Source organism: Hylobates moloch, unplaced genomic scaffold, assembly GCF_009828535.3.
Source record: "Hylobates moloch isolate HMO894 unplaced genomic scaffold, HMol_V3 SCAFFOLD_15, whole genome shotgun sequence".
NCBI lineage: Eukaryota > Metazoa > Chordata > Mammalia > Primates > Hylobatidae > Hylobates > Hylobates moloch.
In genome coordinates this window covers 63,421,718-63,438,679 of record NW_026652290.1, presented here as the reverse complement: position 1 = coordinate 63,438,679, position 16,962 = coordinate 63,421,718, and the positions used below count along the sequence as shown (strand labels likewise).

The window sequence follows — 16,962 nt, the reverse complement described above, 5'->3', positions numbered from 1 at the left end:
CCTGCAGTCCCAGCTTCTCCAGAGGCTGAGGCTGGAGAATCGCTTGAATCCGGGAGGCAGAGGTGGCAGTGAGCTGAGATCACGCCACTGCACTCCAGCCAGAGCAACAGAGCAAGATTCTATCACCCCCCGCCCCCCCCAAAAATCAATCTATATCTGAGAGAGAATCTTACTCTGGCTGGAGTGCAGTGGCACAATCTCAGCTCACGGCAACCTCTGCTTCCCAAATTCGAGAGATTCTCCTGGAACAGCCTCCCAAGCACCTGGAACTACAGGCATGTGCCACCATGCTTGGCTAATTTTTGTATTTTTTTTTGTAGAGACAGGGTTTCACCATGTTGGCCAAGCTGGTCTGGAACTCTTGGCCTCAAGTGATCCGCCCATCTTGGACTCCCAAAGGGCAGGGATTACAGGTGTGAGCTACCAAGCCTGGCTCCACTCACCCTTTTTAAAGGCTCATGGCTACTTACTTAGTTTACTTACATTTTGTCAGAATACGATTAGTATTTGTACCAGGTTACATCTGTGTTCTCATTCTAAGGCTAATGTTTATTCTTTGTTACATTTAGATGCTAAGTAGAGTTAGACAGGAAGTGCCCTCTAATCCCAAATAAAGGTAAAACGAGTCAAAATGCCACGGAGGAATTTGTTTCTTGGGAACAAAAGGTATCTTAGGAACATGTTCATTTTACACAACTGCTGCATTTACTAGGAACAATAACCTTAGAAATCTTGTTTGTAAATTAAGGGGTCCAACTTCATTTAAAATGTTACTTGATGCTTAAACACAAATACCCACTATCATTAATATAGGAATAAATCTGAGTCAATAAAGGAAAAATAAATGTAAACCAAGTTTATTTTGCTTTTTAAGTAGTGTTCTTAAAGCACTACAGCTTGGTAAACAATGTAAATTAGTATAAGTCATCTCAAAAGCCAGAGTTGTTTTGTTTTGTTTTTTAATGAGTTGTTAAAAAGATGCAGCCTATTCTAACAGGATAAATATTTTTAACCATTTCACTTCGAGTTAATGAAGGCTCACAAATGAGCAACACTCCTCATTGAGGAAAACAAAAAGCTGTTGTCGACAAGCGACAGCACACACACACAAAAACAAAAAGAACTGTGTAAAAATAACTAAGTTGTGTTCCCATATTTTTGAAGTCGCTTTACAATGGGATGATATGCACATGATCTTGCTGCAATCTTGCCAAAGAGACTTTGTAATACACGTAGTCTAGACAAACGATTCAGTCCAAGAGGTGCTAACTTCAGACAATGCAGCACTATAATCCTTTAAACAACGCAATTTGTTTTACTCATTATCTTTTCTTCTAGACTGAAATAGACTAGAAAGAAAATGCTCCCTAATTAAAAATTGGTATTGTTTACAGGAAAAATTGTATAATTTTGCATTAGAATTACAAGTATATGTTCAAATCGAATTTGCCTCCTCCCCCCAGCCCAGCCACAAAAATGGGCATGAAGTAAAATTTTTAAAAATGACTTAATTTTCAACTTCATGCAAACTAAAGATGACCAAAACAAAAGCTTAAAACAATGGAAGGATATTTCACAGAAAATTTCTTATACAAAAAAACACATAAGAAAAAGGGCCACTAGGTGACATTTTAATTTACAAATTGGCATCATTTTGGTCGACAAATACCCACATGCTGTTTTCCTCTGCTAACGAGTTGCAGAGAAAAAAACAGCATGAATTTGGATTTTAATCACACATTTCTTCTGGAATCTCATGTGGATTAAAGATGCCAGGGACAGACATTTGACGTTTATGTTTCTCTTCATCAGCCTGCCGTAGGGCTATTTCTCTCTCTTCCAAAAATAAATCAGAAGTGTCTTCACCTGCAAATTCCTGTAAAAACAGATAGTTGAAATGTCAACACAATAAACTTCAACTTGCAAAGAAAGAAATCATAGATGAGCAATTTCCTTTTTAGAGAAGGAATATAAATTATCCATAAAGTGGCTGGGTTTTAAATTATAGGATAGGGATACAGTATACAACATAGCTGAATGAACCTCAAACCTGTTAACTGGGAAGGAAAAGGGTTACAAAAGAATCACGGGCCCCGGCACGGTGGCTCACGCCTGTAATCCCAACACTTTGGGAAGCAGAGATGGGAAGAATACTTGAGGTCAAGAGACCACCCTGGCCAACATGGTGAAACCCTGTCATTACTAAAATTAGCCACGCATGGTGGCAGGCGCCTGTAATCCCAGCTACTTGGGAGGCTGAGGCAGGAGAATCACTTGAACCTGCATGGTGGAGGTTGCAGTGAGCCAAGATCACGCCACTGCTCTCCAGCCTGGGTGATAAGAGCGAGACTCTGTCTCAAAAAAACAAAACAAAAAAACATGGTGTGATACCTTACAGTAAATATTCTTCAATGTGATTATTATGCATTGTATGCTTCTACCAAAGTATCTCATGCATCCCATCCCCTAAGTATATACACCTACTATGTATTCACACAAATTTTTGTTCTCTTTGTGATAGAGTCTTGTTCTGTAGCCCTAGCACACTATCTCAACCTTTGCCTCCAAGGTGCAAGCAACTGTCCTGCCTCAGCCTCCCCAGCAGCTGGGATTACAGGTACCACCACACCTGGCTCATTTTTTGTATTTTTAGTAGAGACAGAGTTTCACCATGTTGCCCAGGCTGATCTCAAACTCCTGAGCTCAGACAATCCACCTGTCTCGGCCTTCCAAAGTGCTAGGATTACAGGCATGAGCCACTGTACCCAGACACTTTTTTCCCTTTTCTTTTGAGAGGCAGTCTTGCTCTGTCGCCCAGGCTAGCGTGCAGTGTTATGATCTCAGCTCACTGAAACCTCTGCCTCCTAGGTTCAAGGGATTCTCCTGCCTCTGCCTCTCGAGTAGCTGGGACTACAGGCGCCTGCCACCAGACCTAGCTAATTTTTTTTTTTTGAGACGGAGTCTCACTCTCGTCACCCAGGCTGGAGTGCAGTGGCACAATCTCGGCTCACTGCAACCTCCGCCTCCTGGCTTCCAGCGATTCTCCTGCCTCAGCCTCCCAAGTAGCTGAGATTACAGGCGTCCACCACACCCAGCTAATTTTTGTATTTTTAGTAGAGACGGGGCTTCACCATGTTAGCCAGGATGGTCTCGATCTCCTGACCTCGTGATCCACCTGCCTCGGCCTCCCAAAGTGCTGGGATTACAGGCGTGAGCCACCGCGCCTGGCATAGACCTGGCTAATTTTTGTATTTTTAGTAGAGACGAGGTTTCACCATGTTGGCCGGGCTGATCCTGAACTCCTGACCTCAGCTGATCCGCCTGCCTTGGCCTCCCAAAGTGCTGGGATTACAGGTGTGATTTAGCGCCCAGCTAAAAATTCTTCATATGCCAAGATACCAAGAAAGATGTTTCTCCTAAGGCTAATAACTGTCATTAAATTTAGTTATATTATCAGTCTTCGTAGCTATCAGTTAACTTTTTTTTTTCTTTTGAGATGGAGCTTCATTCTTGTCACCTAGGTTGGAGTGCAATGACGTGATCTCAGCTCACTGCAACCTTTGCCTCCTGGGTTCAAGCAATTCTCTTGCCTCAACCTCTCAAGTAGCTGTGATTACAGGTGTGTGCCACCACGCCTGGCTAATTTTTGTATTATTAGTAGAGATGGGGGTTTCACCATGTTGGCCACACTAGTCTCAAACTCCTGACCTCAGGTGATACAACCACCTTGGCCTCCCAAAGTGCTGGGATTACAGGCATGAGCAACTGTGCCCAGCCTAGGTTAACTTTCATTAGTTTTTTTAAAATTGGCTAATATTTTTACAGTAAAAAAAATAAAACCTTTGTATTTTGGAGAAAATATTTAAGAGCTTACGAGACTGACTCTGTTCAACAATCATGGATAAACTATTCATCAACTACTTAGGGTTTCACAGTACTTCCAAATTTCTGTAAAGCAAGATGTTCAAAGAAAAACCCTTCCCAAAAGTATGAATAAAGCACTGTATAACAGCAGAAGAAAGACATTCTATCTAGTAACTTTCACGGTTCCCTCAACAAAATTGGTATAAAATTATAAAAAGAACTACCAATGTTTTTCTTACCCAATATTCCATTATACATTTAAGACTACCTAAAATGAATTACATTAGTATCAAGTTTATCCGAATAACATCTCAAATGTATCTATCCTTATAGGACTTTAGTTTTTCACTCTATTACCAGTCTCAGGTTTTTTGATTAGAGAGATTGTATAAATGTATTATCTTGAAACCCCATTTATTTGGCATGACAAATCAAGTGATAAAAATTCTACAATGTAACAATTAAGTGGTCACATTTACCCCTAATATTTCTGCAAGAGCAAATAAATACATACCTTTATTTGAACTAAGAAATCTCTTAAATGTTCCTTGAAAGCAGGAATATCTTGATTTAAGCTGAAAAGCCCTGTCACAAAGAGCTTTACTTGAGCACTGCAAATCAAAACACAATGATTAAAAATGATTTATTTTTCCCCGAGACACACAGTCTTGCTCTGTCACCATGCTGGAGTGCAGTGGCGCAATCTCTGCTCACTGTAATCTCTGCCTCCCGGGTTCAAGCCATTCTGCTGCCTCAGCTTCCCAATTTTTTTTTAAATCAAGAATTATTTTTCATTTTTGAGACACAGTTTTGCTCGTTTACCAGGTTGGAGTACAATCGCACAATCTCAGCTCACCGCAACCTCTGAAGCTATTCTCCTGCCTCAGCCTCCTGAGTAGCTGGGATTACAGGCATGCGCCACCATGCCCGGCTAATTTGTATTTTTAGTAGAGACAGGGTTTCTCCATGTTGGTCAGGCTGGTCTTGAACTCCTGACCTCAGGTGATCTGCCCACCTAGGCCTCCCAAAGTGCTCGGATTATAGGCGTGAGCCACCGTGCCCAGCCTTTTTATTTTTTGAGACAGTCTTGCTCTGTCGCCCACACTGGAGTGCAGTGGCACGATCTCGGCTCACTGCAACCTCTGCCTCCTGCGTTGAAGCAATTCTCTCCCTCAGTCTCCCGAGTAGCTGGGATTACAGGCACCCACCACCATGCCCGACTAATTTTTTGTATTTTTAGTAGAAACGGGGTTTCACCATCTTGGCCAGGCTGGTCTTGAACTCCTGACCTTGTGCTTCAACCACCTCAGCCTCCCAAAGTGTTGGGATTACAGGCATGAGCCACCATGCGTGGCTTTTTTGCTTTTTTAGAGGCAGGGTCTCACTCTGTCACCCAAGCTGGTGTACAGTGGTGCGATCATAGCTCACTGCAGTCTTAAACTCCAGGATGCAAACAACCCTCTCGCCTCAGCCTCTCAAACAGCTGGTCCTACAGATGCACACCACCACATATGACTAATTTTTTTGTAGAGACAGGATCTTGTTTTGTTGTCTAGGTTGGTCTCCAACTCTTGGGCCCAAGCAATCCTCCCACCTTAGGCTTCCCAAAGTGCTGGGATTACAGGTGTGAGCCACTGTGCCCGACCAGGAACATTCTACGTTTATTAAAAGGTATATTTACTCTTGTAGGTGAGGGAAGGCCGACTTAAGGAGATTAGCCACATATTCCTGAAGAAAGATTTGGTTGTTAACTGGATTTCCAGGATTTAATGATGTACTTATTTTTCCTTCTTCAACCAAATTAAACATATATGCAAGAATTGATGCATGCATTGTTAAACCTGTTGATAAGAAGAAAATTATTAACTCCAAAACGTAATATAACTATAGATCTTAGCGTGTTTTTTTTTTTTTTTTTGAGACGGAGTCTCGCTCTGTCACCCAGGCTGGAATGCAGTGGCACAATCTTAGTTTGCTGCAACCTCTGCCTCCTGGGTCCAAGCCATTCTCCTGCCTCAGCCTCCTGAGTAGGTGGGACTGCAATCACATGCCACCATGCCTGGTATTTTTATTGTATTTTTAATTTTTTATTGTATTTTTAGTACAGACGGTTTCACCATGGTGGCCAGGCTGTTCTCGAACTCCTGACCTCATAATCTCCCCACCTCGACCTCCCAAAGTGCTGGGATTACAGGCGTGAGCCACTGCACCAGGCTGGCACTTAACATTTAAATCGTATTAAATTCTTACCAGCAGTATGTGAAGTGTCTGTCACAACAGAAAAGATATGCTGGAGAATATCACAAAAATAAGTTTGATAAAAACTCTGAGCTGCAGCTTCTTCTTGTGCAACATTTTGTAAGAGTGTAAAAAGTATCTGTAAGCCTAAAAGACATAGAATACCAATGCAAAGTTACTACAGACTGACAGCACTCATGATAGTACTTAGCTCTTATTAAAGTATTCTGAATCTAACCCTGTTCTCCCTTTTTTTTTGGGATGATGACTAATAATTACTTGCCTAAGGTTTCTTAAATTAATAATGGAATACAACTATATCCAATGCTGGCTTATTTATAAATTATAATCTAAGTTATGTGAGAGCTAAACTATGAAGATGTAAAGGCATAAAGATCATATAATGGACTTTGGGGACTTGTGGGGAAGGGCGGGAGGGGGTGAGGGATAAGACTACACATAAGGTAGAGTTCATACACATGAGAGATAAGACTACGCACAAGGTAGAGTTCATACTGCTCAGGTGACGGGTGCACCAAAATCTCAGAAATCACCACTGAAGAACTTACTCATGTAACCAAAAATCACCTGTTCCCCAAAAACTACTGAAATAAAGAACCTCGTGAAAATTTTAAAAAAACCTATGGGAAAAAAATTACAGTCTGTTATGACTATTACCACCCTTTCACCATTTCCAAAAGCTTCGAACTTCTACAACATCACTTCTGAACTTCTACAACATCACTACTCAGTAGAACTTTGTATTACACAAACCAATTATTACTAGGCCGCTCTCCCCATAACTCAATTCTGCCTATGGACTCACTTGGAGTGGAGTGGAACAGTTGATTAAACTGCTTATAGGATTTTCTCAGATGTTCATATATGTAATTCATACACTCAAAACTGTGAACAAGTAATACTTTCCTATGTACAATTATGTAACTATAGTTGTATTTTTGGATTGGCAGGCAAATGAATAAAAGAACATCTTTTATTTACCCGTATCTGCGACATTCCTCATAGTATGTTTGAAGGCCCAAATGATGGAATCCAAAACAAGTTTAAACTGTGTAGGTGGAATAGCAAGGAATGCTGGGAAACAATGAGAATTGACAGCCTGAAGTAGTAAGAAAAAGTTCGTTCTGTGTTCAGGATATTCTTCAAAGTCCTAAAAATAAGTAGTGGAAACAAAATAATGTTTCAGTGTCTTCGTTGTGCTAGACAGTAGGGGAAAAGCAAGGCTTAATCCAGTATAAATGTTTGGAGTTTTCAATAAACCACAGAAGATAGAATGCCTCCTGAAAGGTAAACCCAAATAAAATACAATCCACCTCTCACGGAAAGTGAAACTGTTCCGTTAACGCACAAGAGTTATCAAATTGAAGGAGAAAGAGAACCTTTTTAATGGAGAGCTCATCAAAACCATTATTACCGTAAGACTACTACTATCACTTTTAAAAAGTTTTTAATTTGAAACCACCACTACAGATTACAAAAAAATTTAAGTTACCGTGTAAAATGTGTCCACTTAACATATCTTTTTTTTTTTTTTTTTGAGACAGTCTCACTCTGTCATCCAGGCTGGAGTGCAATGGCGCAATCTCGGCTGACTGAAACCTCCGCCTCCTGGGTTCAAGCGATTCTCCTGCCTCAGCCTCCAGAGTAGCTGAGATTACAGGCATGTGGCACCATGCCCAGCTAATTTTTTTTTTTTTTTTTTTTTTTTTTAGCTAATTTTTTTTTTTTTTTTTTTTTTTTTTGAGACAAGAGTCTTGCTCTGTCACCCAGGCTGGAGTGCGTGGCGTGATCTTGGCTCACTGCAAGCTTTGCCTCCCAGGTTCACGCCATTCTCCTGCCTCAGCCTCTCCGAGTAGCTGGGACTACAGGCGCCTGTCACCACGCCCGGCTAATTTTTTGTATTTTTAGTAGAGGCAGGGTTTCACCATGGTCTCCATCTCCTGACCTCATGATCCGCCCACCTAGGCCTCCCAAAGTGCTGGGATTACAAGCGTGAGCCATGGCGCCCAGCCTAATTTTTGTTTTTTAGTAGAGACCGGGTTTCACCATGTTGGTCAGGCTGGTCTTGAAATCCTGACCCTCAGGTGATCCACCGGCCTTGGCCTCCCAAAGTGTTGGGATTACAGGCATGAGGCACCACGCCTGGCCATTTTTGTATTTTTAATACAGATGGGGTTTTGCCACGTTGGCCAGGCTGGTCTTGAACTCCTGACCTCAGGTCATCCGCCCGCCTTCTGAAGTGCTGGGATTACAGGTGTGAGCCACCACGCCCGGCCTATTTTCTCATTTATTCAAACCAATTAATACAACTTACTTTCTCATTTATGAGAAAATAAATGAGACTTACTTTCTCATTTATGAGAAAATAAATGAGACTTACTTTCTCATTTATTCAAACCAATTAATACAACTATGTTCATAAAAGGATGCCCTGACCTGCTATGAGGTTTCAATAAATGCTACATACCATGTGAATGTTAAAATCTGTTTTCCATATTTACTTTTTACCAATCAAGATTCTGTGTAGTAAATTCTTCTTCTTGGAGCGCAGTGGCGCAATCTCAGCTCACTGCCACCTTGAACTCCCAGGCTCAAGTGACCCTCCCACTTCAGCCTCTCGAGTAGCTGGGACTATGGGCACATGCCACCACGACTGGTTAATTTTTTAACTTTTTGTAGAGATGAAGTCTCGCTTTATATTTTTTGAGACGGAGTCTTGCTCTGTTGCCCAGGCTAGAGTGCAGTGGCGCAATCTCGGCTCACTGCAAGCTCCGCCTCCCAGGTTCACGCCATTCTCCTGCCTCAGCCTCTCCGAGTAGCTGGGACTACAGGCGCCCACCACCACGCCCGGCTAATTTTTTGTATTTTTAGTAGAGACGGAGTTTCACCGTGGTCTCGATCTCCTGACCTCGTGATCCGCCCGCCTCGGCCTCCCAAAGTGCTGGGATTACAAGCATGAGCCACCGCGCCCGGACTAAGTCTCACTATATTGCCCAGGTTGGTTTCAAACTCCTGGGAAGTAAGTTCTTGAAAACCAAGAAAGTATTTCCCTAATATACAAGTTTAAATATTTAAACTCCATGGCATTAAAATTATGTTATATCCACAGATATACTTTAGCTTTCAAGAATTAAGGCTATCCTGCAGAATTTCCCCCTTACATAACATAACTCAAATATTACACACCTTATTTATCATATTCAATGTGCATTCAAAAACAGCATCAAATATTTGAGGTATTTCAGCTGTTATATGTCCCCCTAACTTGTTGACAATTATGGCCATAGTACTAAGTACTTCTGGTTCTCTAGCAGCTGGGACATTTCTCTGATAATCAATGAGAACTGCATCCAACAGAGGGGGAACAAAATTTTCAGCGACCTGTTGGGGAGGGAAAAAAAAAGTTATGTTTTAATCTAGGTACATGGTGACTATTTTAAACAACATGGTTATTCTTGTCTATAAGATGAAGCATGATCATCTACTGAAAATAGGAAAATCTTGTGTTTGTATTAGGTTTTCCTACGTTAAAAGTTTTTAGCAAAAGAAAGCAGGAAATCACAATGGGTTGGGAAGTCTCATGGACACAGTGTCATTCAAGACTTTTTTTTTTTTTTTGAGACAATCTCACTGTCACTCAGACCAGAGTGATCTCTGCTCACTGCAACCTCCACCTCCCAGGTTCAAGCAATTCTTGTGCCTCAGTCTCCTGAGTAGCTGGGACTATAGGTATAGCACCATGCCCAGCTACAAAACTCTTACAATAAGGAAAGTGAGGCTCAAAATTCAGTGGGTGGCTCCAAGCTAGGTGGCAGAATCAGGATTCTATGTATACTGTATATGTAAGATGGCAGCCAGCAAGCCCTCAATAATGTCTTTTTTTTTTTTTTTTTTTTTTTTGAGACGGAGTCTTGCTCTGTCGCCCAGGCTGGAGTGCAGTGGTGCCATCTCGGCTCACTGCAAGCTCCGCCTCCAGGTTCACGCCATTCTCCTGCCTCAGCCTATCGAGTAGCTGGGAGTACAGGTACCTGCCACCACGCCCAGCTAATTTTTTGTATGTTTAGTAGAGACGGGGTGTTTCACCGTGTTAGCCAGGATGGTCTCGATTTCCTGACCTCATGATCCGCCCAACTCAGACTAATGTTTTAATCTAATGAATGCTAACTGGTATTTTCACAAGCAGAAATAACATCAATCAATTACTCTCAGAAAATAAGAAAGACTATGGATTTCTATTATTTTTTTTGAAACTGAATCTTGCCATATTGCCTAAACTGGACTTGAGCTGGGGTGATTCTCCTGCCTTAGCCTCCCTGGTGGTTGGGATTACAGGTGCATGCTACGATGCCCAGTAGGATTTTCATGATTCTAAGTAAACTGAGTTATACTTAAAGAGTAACTTCTTGTTCTTTTCTTTTTTTTTTTTTTTTTGAGACGAAGTTTCCCACTTGTGGCCCAGACTGGGGTGCAGTGGTGCAATCTCGGCTCACTGTCACCTCTGCCTCCGGTGTTCAAGTGATTCTCATGCCTCAGCCTCCTGACTTCAAGTGATCCACCTGCCTCGGCCTCCCAAAATGCTGGGATTACAGGCATGAGCCACCGTGAAAAGCCAAGACAAGGAAAATAAACATAGTGTTTCATGTGAACAAATATCCCAAACTTTAACATTAATGTTACTTATAAAATATGATACCCTTTGTATTATTCCCACTGTGCTCCTGACATGTGCCCAAGCTTCTTGTAAATTACAAACATCACAATTCCTTCAATACATCTTACTTTCTGCTTTCAAATTTTAAATACAGTTCTGATCACATAATACACATGTTCAGAACCTTTCAGTATTTAGGTTAGCCAACTTAAGTATTCCACAAGAATTATATTCAGAACAAGTGTACTGAAAAGTATTTCCTTAACAAGAAACAATATTGAAATTTCAAAATTATGAAAATAACTAGCACACTTGTTAAAAACAAACAAACAAAAAACACTATTCCAATTAATAGCAGTATTAGAATAGAATTTTTTTGAATCTCCCAAGGCTCAAGTGAATAAAAAGAATGAAACGATACAGTTAAAACCTAAAACTAATTCACAATTTTACAAGTTAAGGCATACACAGCTGGTTTTTATTACTGAAAATGATTTCCTTTTCTGCAAATCATTTAAAAAGAGTGTAAAAAAGACTTTCAAGCCTTTAATCTGGGAAGCAGTCACTTTGCTAAAGAGGTAAAGTAATGACAACTTTGTAGCTCTAGCAATTGTTCTAAAAATCAAGAGGAAGGCCGGGCGCGCTGGCTCACGCCTGTAATCCCAGCACTTTGGGAGGCTGAGGCGGCCGGATCACAAGGTCAGGAGATCGAGACCATCCTGGCTAACATGGTGAAACCCCGTCTCTATTAAAAATACAAAAAAATTAGCCGGGCGTGGAAACCGAACCGAGGGGGATTGCAGGCCAAGTCAGCCATTCATCCACCTGGGGACAGAGAAATGTCTCAAAAAATAAAGAGGAATGCAAAAACTGCACCTATACTCCATTAACTAAATCCTCCTAACCTATCTATGGAAACATAAAATGACCCAATTTTCTTAGCTATCTTGTTACGTATCACCACCCTTCGCTATTGATTAACAGCAGTTTCTTTTGAAGATGGAATATAGCTATTAGTATATTAATGTAAGGACTACAATAAATAAAATGCCATAAAATAACCACAAAGTTGATATGCTTTAAATTAGCAAAATGCACATAATAGAGTATAGCATATTCCATAAAACACAGCATCAACATTAAAAATCAAAAGCAAAGCATCTCTCACTTACCATCTGTGGATCATTGGATCGGCTCACCCAACCAGATATTAACTTTAAAGTTTCCCTTTTTACAGTTCGCATACTTCTAATCAATGGTTGCTTTGTAACCATTTCACCTACAAAATAGAATCAAATGGAATCTAATTTTACCACTAAAATTATACAGTGGTACTCAGGTGTACATTAGATGCAATTCCATTTTACCATTAAAAAGTTTAAAGCCAAAAGTTCACAAAATTTATTGGGAAAATAAGCTTTATGGGAAATAAGCTTTCCCTTTTAAAAGGGAAAGGTATACATAACTGTTTTAAATATGTCTAGGGTCATCTGGGAAATGGGAGGTCTGATTTAAATCTGTGAAAAACATCAAATGTTTGACCTAAGGCAACAGAAGAGAAGTGATTTGTTTAGACTGCATTGTATAAGAAATCAGAATCACCTACCATTAGCTTGGATAGCTGCAGAAATATTTTCACTGAGGCACTTGTATACATTAAGCATATCTAAATAAATTCTTCCAAGCTGAATTACAAAGGGGTGTCCAACAGCTTTGCAGGCTCTCACATTTGTTTTCAAAATGCTACCAAGCTGCTTGACTGTTTCAGGATCTTTCAGTATATCCACATTCTTGGAGGAAAAAAAGCAAATTCCATTTATCACATAAGAATTATCCACGGCTGGGCACAGTGGCTCACGCCTGTAATCCCAGCACTTTGGGAGGCCGAGGCAGGCGGATCACAAGGTCAGGAGATCGAGACTATCCTGGATAACACGGTGAAACCCCGTCTCTACTAAAAATACAAAAAAAAATAGCCGGGCATGGTGGCAGCCGCCTGTAGTCCCACCTACTCGGGAGGCTGAGGCAGGAGAATGGCGTAAACCCGGTAGATGGAGTTTGCAGGGAGCCGAGATCGCACCACTGCACTCCAGCCTGGGCAACAGAGCGAGACTGTGTCTCAAAAAAAAAAAAAAAAAAAGAATTATCCACATAATGGCCAGGTGAGGTGGCTCACGCCTATAATCCCAGCACTTTGGGAGGCTGAGTTGGGTGCATCACCTGAGGTCGGGAGTTCAAGACCAGCCTGAGCAACATGGAGAAGCCCTGTCTCTACCAAAAATACAAAATTAGCCAGGCGTGATGGTGCTTGCTTGTAATCCCAGCTACTTGGGAGGCTGAGGCAGGAGAACTGTTTGAGCCTGGGAGGCAGAGGTTGCAGTGAGATCACGCCACTGCTCTCCAGCCTGGGCACCAAGAGTGAAACACCATCTCAAAAAAAAAAAAAAAAAAAAAAAAAATCCACATAATTACCAAAGCAAAAGCCATTACACTTCCCTTATCCTAAACCATATTTATAATCCCAAACGGTAAAAACGAACACAAAAGCCTTTTTGTCTATATGTACTTAAGAATGAAGTAATATAGTTTTTTTGTTTTTTTTTTTTTTTTGAGACAGAGTCTCGTTCTGTCTCCCAGGCTAGAGTGCAGTGGCGTGATCTCGGCTCACTGCAAGCTCTGCCTCCCGGGTTCACGCCATTCTCCTGCCTCAGCCTCCTGAGTAGCTGGGACTTACAGGCGCCCGCCACCACACCCAGTTAATTTTTGTATTTTTAGTACAGACGGGGTTTCACTGTGTTAGCCATAATGGTCTCGATCACCTAACCTCATGATCCGCCCGCCTTGGCCTCCCAAAGTGCTGGGATTACAGGCGTGAGCCACTGTGCCCGGCCCAGATTTTTCATTTATTTTTTTGAGACGGAGTCTTGCTCTGTTGTCTAGGCTAGAGTACAGTAGCTCAATCTCGGCTCACTGCAACCTCTGCCTCTTGGGTTCAAGTGATTCTCCTGCCTCAGCCTCCTGAGTAGCTGGGATTACAGGCATGTGCCACCACGCCCAGCTAATTTTTGTATTTTTAGTAGAGACAGGGTTTCACCATGTTGGCCAGGCTGATCTCGAACTTCTGGCCTCAAGTGATCCGCCTGCCTTGGCCTTCCAAGGCGCCAGGATTATAGGCGTGAGCCACCACGCCCGGCCCAGATAATAAAATGTACAAAGCAGGCCAGGTGCGGTGGCTCACGCTTGTAATCCCAGCACTTTGGGAGGCCGAGGCGGGCGGATCACGAGGTCAGGAAATCGAGACCACGATGAAACCCTGCCTCTACTAAAAATACAAAAAGTTAGCCGGGCGTGGTGGTGGGCGCCTGTAGTCCCAGCTACTCGGAGAGGCTGAGGCAGGAGAATGGCGTGAACCCGGGAGGCGGAGCTTGCAGTGAGCCGAGATTGCGCCACTGCACTCCAGCCTGGGCGACAGAGCGAGACTCCGTCTCAAAAATAAATAAATAAATAAAAATAAATAAATAAAATGTACAAAGCCACACATAAAAGCACTTATGGATCACACATACATGTTAAAAGGCTTGAATTCAATACATTTGTAAAGAACCGTCTTGTTAAATCCCATGAAAACTTTAAGAAAAAGTAGAAATACTTACTTTGGTTGCCTGCTGGATTATACTATCCCACACTTGATTAGGGAGTAACATGTACTTTTCTATCAAGTGTTCTTGTACTGTTTGATCTGTTTGTGCACCAATCATGTACCCCACAGCTTCATAAAACGTATGAACCTATTTTAAAAAGCAGACAATTTAACTTTTATGTTATACACCCTAATAAGGAAAACCACACACAAGCAATTCACAAATGTCTTGAAACTGATTTTGGCCCAGGTGCGGTGGATCACTCCTGTAATCCCCATACTTTGAGAAGCCCAGGCAGGCCAATCACTTGAGGTCAGGAGTTGCAGACCAGCCTGACCAACGTGGTGAAACCCCATCTCTTCTACAAATACAAAGAAATTAGCCAAGCGTAGTGGCAGGTGCCTATAATTCCAGTTACTTGGGAGGCTTGAATTGCTTGAACCTGGGAGGCAGAGGTTGCAGTGAGCCAAGATTGCACCACTGCACTCCAAGCCTGGGTGACAGAGGAAGACTCCATCTCAAAAAACAAACAAACAAAAAACCCAAACTGGCCAGGCATGGTGGTGGCTCACGCCTGTAATCCCAGCACTTCGGGAGGCTGAGGCGGGCGGATCATGAGGTCAGGAGTTTGAGACCAGCCTGACCAACAGAAACCCCGTCTCCACTAAAAATACAAAAATTAGCTGGGCGTGGGGGCACGCACGTGTTAATCACAGCCACTGAAGAGGAGAATCGCTTGACCCCAGCAGGCAAGGTTGCAGTGAGCCGAGATTGCGCCACTGCACTCCAGCATGGACGACAGAGCACAACTCCGTCTCAAACACACACACACACACAAACACACACACCCGCCTCCCCCCCAAAAACCAAACAACAACAACAACACAAAAAAAACCACCTGATTTTGTTTGTTAGGAATAATTTTACATAGGACAACAGCCTAACAACCTTCTCATCAAGAATCTGTCTCACTACGAAAATTTAACCAGGCTGGGCGTGGTGGCTCACACATATAAAATCATTTGGGAGGCTGAGGCAAGCGTATCGCTTGAAGCTAGGAGTTCAAGACCAGCCTGGGCAACTTGGCAAAACCCCATCTCTACCAAGGGGGGAAAAAAAGGTTAGCTGGGTGTGATGGCGGTGAATGTCTGTAGTCCCAGCTACCCACGAGGCTGAGGTGGGAGGACCACCTGAGCCTGGGAGTTCAAGGCTGCAGTGAGCCGTAATAGTGCCACTGCACTCGAGCCTGGGCAACAGAGTAAGACCCTGACTCAAGGAAAAAAGAAAGAAAATTTAATCAGAAACACTTCTATTGGATCCAATAGTTGCCCTCCTATTTCCATTGATACATACAGATTGATACAGGTGTTACTTTCTAAAAATAACATATGCTCAGTGCTTAACATACCTGTTGAGGCTGAAGATCACAAATAATAGTGTTAATGTTGTTCAAAATTTCATCAATAAATGGCATTACTTCTCCAACCTGAACCTGAACGAAATGCCTGCGGCATTTTTGGGCTATTTTAATGAAAGTATCACAAGCCATGTCCTGGACTCCATCATGGGTCTCTAACAAGACAAAAACTTTCATTTATTTTGTCCTGGACTCCAGCATGGGTCTCTAACAAGACAAAAACATTCATTTATTTTCTTCAATAAAAATAAAAACAAAATATAGTAAAGAAAGAGATTTACCATGCATGAATTCGAACAGCTTGTTAACTACAGTCTTCAGAAATTTCCAGTGAGCTCTCAAAAATCGTGGATATTGACCTACTATGTACATGATATTTGATGCAATAATAGCTTTATTATCTTTGCCTCTTTTCTGTTCACATAATCCTAATAGATCCTGTAAATAAGACAAATTTGTATTATTTACTGTAACAACATAATACTTATTTAGCAATTCTAATTCATACCTATCCCTTGCATACCTTTATAACAGTAACAAGAAATCGTTTTTCATCCTCTTCATGCATTGCTCCACTAATGGAGCCTATTGCCCAACACAATGTATTCAAATTTTTCCATGACCACTCTGTACCATTCACTTGATTGTGAAGCTTCTCTGTCATTATTCTTTCTGTATCTACATAATCCAGATGAGTAAGATAAACTACAAAGAAAAAAATGGTTTGAAATGCAAATAATGAGCATAGAGTTTTACTGATGATTAACAATACGTTTAGAAAATATTTAGAAACTACAAGTACATTTCCTAAAACGTATTTCCACCCCAGAACAGATTTATAAAGGTAAAGATTAACAGTATTTATTAACTTACCCAATGTTTCCCTCATATTCTTATACAAATTTATGGAATCTGTATCCTTCATGAATTCTCTCACAACTTCTCCTTGATCATTCTCTACAACCAATACTTCCTCTGGTTTAGCCATTCGACTAACCATTAATAAACGGACCTATACTCAACAATATATCAATCAAGAAAAAAAATCGTTAGATCACTGAAATCATTAGTGTAGAAGCTTAGTTAAAAACAAACAAAACAAAAAAACCACAGGCCAGCCATGTGTAGGG

The 16,962-nt window shown here is 41.5% G+C and overlaps 1 protein-coding gene across 5 annotated transcripts in view; it reads right to left on the bottom strand.

The window, feature by feature from the left end:
• Nucleotides 1-841: 841 nt before the first annotated feature.
• XPO1 (exportin 1) overlaps nucleotides 842-16,962 on the bottom strand; it is a 61,780-nt gene continuing 45,659 nt past the window's right edge. For 4 of the 5 annotated variants that reach the window (XM_032176537.2, XM_058429114.1, XM_032176539.2 and 1 more), the window contains 13 exons: nucleotides 16,706-16,844; nucleotides 16,356-16,537; nucleotides 16,114-16,270; nucleotides 15,824-15,987; nucleotides 14,428-14,562; nucleotides 12,381-12,564; nucleotides 11,947-12,053; nucleotides 9,310-9,504; nucleotides 7,105-7,273; nucleotides 6,115-6,249; nucleotides 5,546-5,705; nucleotides 4,379-4,475; nucleotides 842-1,876 (listed from right to left, as the gene is read on the bottom strand). In XM_032176537.2, the coding sequence (XP_032032428.1) occupies nucleotides 1,730-1,876; nucleotides 4,379-4,475; nucleotides 5,546-5,705; nucleotides 6,115-6,249; nucleotides 7,105-7,273; nucleotides 9,310-9,504; nucleotides 11,947-12,053; nucleotides 12,381-12,564; nucleotides 14,428-14,562; nucleotides 15,824-15,987; nucleotides 16,114-16,270; nucleotides 16,356-16,537; nucleotides 16,706-16,844 (1,971 nt within the window). In that variant the 3' untranslated portion in view covers nucleotides 842-1,729. The remainder of the gene's footprint in view (nucleotides 1,877-4,378; nucleotides 4,476-5,545; nucleotides 5,706-6,114; nucleotides 6,250-7,104; nucleotides 7,274-9,309; nucleotides 9,505-11,946; nucleotides 12,054-12,380; nucleotides 12,565-14,427; nucleotides 14,563-15,823; nucleotides 15,988-16,113; nucleotides 16,271-16,355; nucleotides 16,538-16,705; nucleotides 16,845-16,962) is intronic. The other variant, XM_058429115.1, reaches the window with a different exon arrangement.